General features: G+C 40.7%; 1 protein-coding gene across 1 annotated transcript; it reads right to left on the bottom strand.

Moving 5' to 3' along the window:
* Positions 1-5,751: 5,751 nt before the first annotated feature.
* Positions 5,752-7,104, bottom strand: LOC126260475 (putative gustatory receptor 28a). Its single transcript, XM_049957803.1, has one exon. The coding sequence runs from the start codon at positions 7,102-7,104 to the stop codon at positions 5,752-5,754; it is 1,353 nt and encodes a 450-aa protein (XP_049813760.1).
* Positions 7,105-7,559: the final 455 nt, after the last annotated feature.

Raw genomic sequence — 7,559 nt, 5'->3', positions numbered from 1 at the left:
TTGAGTGTTGGAAATGTGATTGTAAACCACAACAATATTTATCGACATTTCTGACAAATACACTCCTTGCATGGCAGTTTCCTTTTCTCTATGGGATTGATTATAGTGAGTTCCCAAACCTTCAGTGTTCTTGATGTCGGTGGCCGATATCAATCCCCGCCATAAGGGTGACTGACATTGGTGTGTGTTTCCATCCATCTACCATAGCTGTGGCACTGGTCGCTATTCGCCTAGAAGCGTAATACAAACCACAACCATTGTAATGTGGTAAAATGTCCATGGAGTGATCGTGACAGGTGCACGTGCTGTGAATATTCACCGAAACCTACCAGCAAATGGTGAGTGGCAAGGGACTCACCGAAATGAATCATTCAGATGGGAACACAGAACGATTACATACATATCCCTGTTCTTGGGTCACGCTAAACGCAGTTTCTAACCAGACATTGATGCGGCTAACCATATTCTACTGTACCAACGAAAATTTAGAATATAATAGAACCCTAAGGTTTACATTTACATCGTAAATGAAATGTAGAATCAAGTGTACCGGTTCTTAATTGCAAAAACAGGAAGACTTGATATTTGTCAATTACATCGCCATCTACCACGAATGAGAAACAGTGCTCTGAGTCAACAGCACATACTTTTTTGCGTAGAATCCGAATATGCAATAAAATGGGGGGGGGGGGGGGGAGTATATTTGAAAATGTAAAGCTAACCACGCCCTCGCAGGAGGGATGTTTAGGTGGTGGCCAGCTGCAGCATAGGCAGGTATCCACTTACTACCATCAACTTCACGTCTAGAATATTTTTTTCGTACGATGCATCGTGTTTGAAATTTTTAGTTGTCTCAAGTTAAATCAACACTGTAAAAGAAAAAAAATATTTATTCGAAAATTACATAGATTCAGTTGCTATAAGTCCACACAATTTATTATTACTATCGTATGATATTACATGCAAGTCTTCCAGACTATCTTTAATGCATGAAGTGGGTAGTTCGTTAAAATATGCCTTACTATCTGTTCCTCCCACGACAGTAACATGCAGCTCTTTCACAGTAAACTCACTTCTTCGAGATGGGATCAATACTTCTATGTCTCGTTCGAACCATTCGTCATAAGGAAGATCCATTCCTGGAGTGTTATTCGTTGGATTAACATGCGGGAGATCTGCGGTAGTTCATTTGCGCATTCTTTCCACTTTCCCGTGACATCAAAACTTGTGTAATCCCAAGGTAGCTTGCGTGATTTCCGGTATACAGCTGGTGGACGTTGCAAATCGTTGAAAGGAACTGAGTTCATATGGAACTGCATTCTGAAGAATTTTCATCTCGATAGCTTTTCTTCTAAACTCTGAATCAAACAATATTGGATAAAACAGTCAAGCACCGAAATGAAGTTGATCTAACAGCCTTATTCAGGTGTACACGGTTTCCCGCTCAAGTCCAAAATGGCCAACAGCTAAATACATGAATGAAAGCACTGCAGTTGCTGTCATGGTGTTTCTGAATATTTTATAGAGTTGGTTTAGTCTTCATTCAAATTTCTTCCACGTGTTAGGCGAATGCTGCTTAAATGTCATTGTCCAGTCGAAGGCGACACCGTCAAATACCACGGTAACTTCCTGCATGCCACCTTATTGTGAGGATGGATTTTTGTGAGCTCTGATTTACTTAGCTTCAAATAGAGTATCAATTTTTCCAAGAACTTAGTAAATTTGTTAGCCACTGTAGGTGACATATTCGCCCCGAGAGAATCAGCAACTGCACTGACATTTAAAACTATTCTCATTTATTCTCCAGTCTCAGTTGCATATTTTTAATTACGAGACACATTTCCATCTCTCTTGATCATCTTCAGATCTACGTAGTTGCGTCAGCAACCCGTCTTGTCTCTGTCAGAACCTCGTATATGTTCTTACACAGACAAGACTGGTTACTGACGCAACTACTTATGCCTGAAGATGATCTAAAGAGGCGGAAACGTATCACGTAATTAAGAATGTGCTAATGGAACTGAAGAAAAAACGAGAATGTCTTACTTATGGTAAGGTCATTTGAGATTGTCTTCTCATAATGCCTAATGTCTATGTGCTGACATATTAATGTTAGGTCACTTGAGTATTAGAATTCCCTGCAGTTAGAAACTGGCATTACATGGACATGCAAATTAAACAGTATGCGATCCAGCTCTGGTACTTGAGACTGACCATTATTCGGAGTTCATCTGCCAGTTTTCCCACTTAGATAAATTTAAAATGTCGAAGAGAGAGCATTTTCGAGTACACTTAATACCTTCTCGAATACTGTTACCTCAACAAACTTCAGCATCATAGTTCTCTCCACAATCTGTGCTAACCTGCCATCAGATTCACGAGTGTTGCAGCCGCTTTAAGTCCTCTCTGAACTCTTTATTCAATTTACGTCTTCACATGTTATCGCAGGAACTCCAATTTTTTCTATAGTCACGTGCTTGGATGGAATTATTTTATCAAAGGCCTCTTAGAAAGGCTATTAATACTACGCTGCTTTTAGAAAATTTTCGAACGATATTACAGTATTGTAAGGTGAGGGTCCTCCCGACAGAGCAAGTAGCCATACGTCGTGGAGTAGTGGTCTCTGCGAAGAGAATGAGGACGATGTCATCCTGTCTTCATGGCTGAAAGGAGGTATGACATGCCAGCGTAGCGGTCCTTACAAAACGCAGCTTATTATGTGTCACTTCCAGGCTTCTCACCGAAGCATGACTCTATACCCAACTAGATGGGATGACAACAACTGGTTTACTAGTACTAGGATGACGGAAGATGAAGATAAGAATATTCCTTTTGTTAGGAAAACAGGCATGGGATTCCTCCTGAGTTTACTACTAGTGAAGGAAGAGCACTAGTAGTTCACTTTATGGCTTCAACGAAGGCTGTTCTATAGTTTTCCATGTCCCTAAAAAAGAGAAAATTGTGTCTTGGCAATAAGCCTGCATAATGATATTTCCATAGATGCCCACCTGGAAGATAAACAGAAACCATTCATTGTGAATTTTGTAATAGCACTAAAATTGAGGTTGCCATGTCCGAGCGGTTCTAGGCGCTACACTCTGGAGCCGCGCGACCGCTACGGTCGCAGGTTTGAATCCTGCCTCGGGCATGGATGTATGTGATGTCCTTAGGTTGGTTAGGTTTAAGTAGTTCTAAGTTCTAGGGGACTGATGACCTCAGCAGTTAAGTCCCACAGTGCTCAGAGCCATTTGATTTTGATGTTGCCACTTCAGATAAACTGACCGCTTCGCACAATATCGCAAGATATGTGCGCCATTGGCTCATGCTGATATTTTGAGCAATGATCTGTATGAGTGTAATCAGTGCACTAATAATTAATTTTTCCAACAGTTAAAATCGTATCAGGAGACAAGAATTTCTGAAACTCATGCGTCAGTTTTACTTCATTTCGATTCGACACCTCATTTGAGCACGTCATCAATTCATACGGATCTTTAGCAGAGGGTAGCATGTACAGCAGAAGTAAGAGACGGACACAAAGTTCAAGAAAATGCAACTCGGGTCGTGAGGAAAACGTGTAATACCTACACAGTGAAGAAAAGACTTATACATATTGTTAAGTATCAAAACAAACCGATTTGATGTACACTGAACTATTTCCTAAGACTGCTACAAAATTCCACATTTGTTAGCATGAACCAGCAGTGATGATTAGACATTTGATTACTTAATATTTGTACTGTTGTTGTGCTCTTATGACACGTTTCTGTTTCTGTAAAGATATTTGCCATTTATAATGTGATTTAGTTGCTGCACTTAAATAAAAGAGCAAGTGAATAAGAGATGTTCAAAATGTGTGTGAAATCTTATGGGACCTAACTGCTAAGGTCATCAGTCCCTAAGCTTACACACTACTTAACCTAAATTATCCTAAGGACAAACACACACACCCATGCCCGAAGGAGGACTCGAACCTCCGCCGGGATCTGCCGTACAGTCGATGACTGCAGCGCCGGAGACCGTTCGGCTAACCCCGCGCGGCAATAAGAGATATAATGAATTTTGCACCTCAATCCTGATCTCCTTGAGGAGAGCACTACTCCCAAAGGAAGGTTAATTTACGCTGAGTAACCTCAATTGTTTCTGTACCTACTTTCAAAATTGACATTTCTTTACTTCATTAATATTTCGGGTAATTTTCCAATTATCAGCATTTCATTCAACGATTACAGAATCTATTCTTTCATCTGGGAGCCTACAGTACAGTGCGCGCACACTCCACTGCGGAGCGAATATCTCATTCTGGAAATATCTCCCAGACTGTGGCTAAACCATGTCTCTGCAGTATCCTTCCTTCCAGGAGTGCTAGTTCTGCAAGGTTCGCAGGAGAGCTTCTGTGATGTTTGGAAGGTAGGAGACGAGGTACTGACAGATGTAAAGCTGTGAGGACGAGGCGTGAGTCGTGCTTGGATAGCTCAGATGGCATGCTGGCGTGATAGCTCAGTGTGTGCGATCAGAGGGTTACCTGCGCTGTGTAATAAAAAAAAAAAAACTGGATAAAAGATAAAACTGAACAAGCGTCATAGGACGTCCGCCCCAAACTAGTACAACGACCCCTAACCAACAAAACCAGATTTAAAAAAAAAAAGTTGGTGGAGCATTTTTGCCCGTGAAAGGCAAAGGTCCCGAGTTCGAGTCTCGGTCCGACACGCAGTTTTAATCTGCCAGGAAGGTTCATACTGGATGTTGTCTATGTTGGAAATGAGTAAACGACATGAATACTCTCTTCTGTGACACACTTTCATTGACAGATGTTCATAATAACAGTGACCAGAATAAGCTTCTAGTCGTCTAAAAGATGTAAATGTACCTGAATGTTTAGAATTGTAAACAAGATTGAAATTGTTCACTTCCACCCAGTCCCAGAGAGTGGTACTGTTTCCATCTTCTCCCGTAATTCCTCATTCATGCCTCAGGATGTTAAAATCGTCAACAAATAACATTGGTTGTCTGACGGACCTTAATGTGGAGCATGGCAGGCTTGTGGGTATTAACTGCAGTGACTGGGTAATTCAACTGCTGGAAAAGTATGTCTACTGATCTGTTCTTACGAGTTGCTTTAAAATCTGTGTGTCATGTATTAAGACATGTAGCATTTCCATACTGCTGTTTTTGATTCCCTCGGCTATAATGTAGTCATAATTTTTTCCTGTCTTCAGCAGGTGTCTGCTTAACTGCTGTTACATCAACACCATTCTCCAGATAAAGGTATGTTAGATATTCGCTCTTTCTTGGTGAGATGTACACTGCATTCAAGTGACAGATTCGTAAATTGCAAGCAACGTTAAATGAGTAATATACTGTGTGTCTGATTAGTTCTGAGGAGGACTACATATGAACGTGTTTCGTTGCGTATGATCCACTGCTGTCTAACACCGTAGAATGGCTTGAATCCATGGATAGTGCTCTTCATAGTTCACGTTGATAAATTTCATTCATTGGCATGGCCTACCAGGTTAACGAACAAATCCATCAGGTCACACAGGAGAATGCATGAATCTATCAGAGACAATTTCCATTTATTTATAGCTTTCGAATTTGCGTCTAAAATGTAGTCAGTAGGTATTGATAAATATTAATAAATAACAAAAGAATCAGTGTCTCTTTACAAGACTGTAAGTTTGCAAATAAATAGACAGAATCAAAATATACAAAAATATGAGTTGTAAGAAACCAACATCTTTCCGACCTTTAATTAGTAGCTTCATCAAGATAGTTACTAGTGTTGTTTGACTGCGTGCAGATATCAGACAATCCAAACTGGAGCATAACGACCAGATAAGTGGCGGCGGTGGCCACGGCTGGCTTCACCATTGACAGGTCCAGCGAGAAGAGCCCTGCTGCAGTGTAGCTGACCAGACTCGCAGCCAGCTGCTGGGCGAACAGATGAAGTTCTGCAGAACAGCTGCAGTCGACTTGTATTGGCAACAGCAGCAGCTTCTTCACCAGACGGTCCGTGCGGCCAGATTCTCGTTTTACCGCCTCACTGCTGTAGGCAATGCTGCCGAGCCACCAGACATTGACTGTAACCACTGAAATGCACAACAGTATAAGGTGAGCTTCTACGTATGCCGACGTTGATATTTTTAATTTCATAATGTTCACCACAACTGTGTAGGTGTATGACAAGCCACACACAAAGCAGCTAATTAGCTGTAGGAGATTTTGTATGCTGAAGAGGTTGTTCACATTTTGGCTAAGTTCACAGAGAAGGAAGTGGGCCCGCCGTAATTGTATCAAACGTATACGACTGTTCGCTGTTGTCACTGGTGTATGAGATGATAATCTGCTGCTACTAATTCTTCTGATCGATGTAACAGTAGATTTTGCATTGCCAAAGAGGAATTGTTCTCTTGCGTTGGGCTTTCCGACTCTCAACGTAATGTGTGAATCGGAGAAATTACTAAGGGATGTTGCCACTGTTAAATCTAATTCTTCTTCTCTGGATATCCGGAATACTTGTAACAACTTCTCATTAAGTTTCTTAAACCTCTCTCGTAATAGCTGGTTGAGGGTGAAAAACTGTAGAATATTACAACTTCTGATAGTGTCTATACCGATCGATGGCATCAGCTTGTAAAAATGATAGCTTCCTGGGAATATCCACAAATAGTTGCCATAAACTACACCTAATAAAATATACATTCCAGTAAACATGAACCAGAGAAATGATGCAGAATCAGTGCCACGTTTCGTACGCCCTTCATACAATAAAGTATCTACTGCGACTATTTTAACAAACAAAGAGTCCATAAGTTGCTGCTTCACTCTAAAACTGCACAGTACTGGAGCAAAAGCCGAGGCTATGCAGAGCATGTCGCTGAAAACATCAGAATATTTTAGTATACTGTCTGTATAACTATGACCCTGCAAGACTGATGAAACTTCAAGATAGACGGGAACCAATAACAGCAAGCTCACAGCAGTACTCAATAGTTTTCCTGCAGTAGACGCAACTAGTTTTACATTTATGTAATCGAAGGCAAATGGAGCAATGCCTATAGCCCTGCTGAAAAGGAACAAGAACTTCAGCACATCACACATTTTTTGGGATACATCTGTTTCAACAGAACGTTCTTACACGACTGTTCTGAAATATAAAAGGCTGACACCAGCCACGACCTTACATGCGTTGCGTCAGTACATCGATTTTGTAAGCAATTATGGCTATAACTGGACGGATATTCTACGGTGTCACTTACTTATGATGAAGCAATTGGAAGTTAACGAGTTAACAATGTCTAAGCCTATTTTTCATTATTCAGTAGGTCTATTTTTCATCGAGAAATTAGCCACAGAGTGTAATTCAGAAGGAGAAACTAAAGTGTTTAAATGAAAGTGCTTCTTTTGAATTTTGCGATCCATAACCCGGTGCATACGTTGTCGTTTTCTCGATAGTAGAAAAGCCTTCTACATACGCCTCATTTGGATTCACAGTGTTATTTGTAATAAATAATAGCAGCTTTATTCAGCTTGCTAGAAATAATTAGATTTTTTTC

Source organism: Schistocerca nitens, chromosome 5 (assembly GCF_023898315.1).
Source record: "Schistocerca nitens isolate TAMUIC-IGC-003100 chromosome 5, iqSchNite1.1, whole genome shotgun sequence".
Lineage (NCBI taxonomy): Eukaryota > Metazoa > Arthropoda > Insecta > Orthoptera > Acrididae > Schistocerca > Schistocerca nitens.
Note: the sequence above shows the minus strand (reverse complement) of the source record. Positions and strands in the feature narration are given on the sequence as shown.

Excerpts from the sequence above, each read along its gene's own strand:
- LOC126260475 (XM_049957803.1), bottom strand. The coding sequence starts at position 7,104 with ATGTGTGATGTGCTGAAGTTCTTGTTCCTTTTCAGCAGGGCTATAGGC.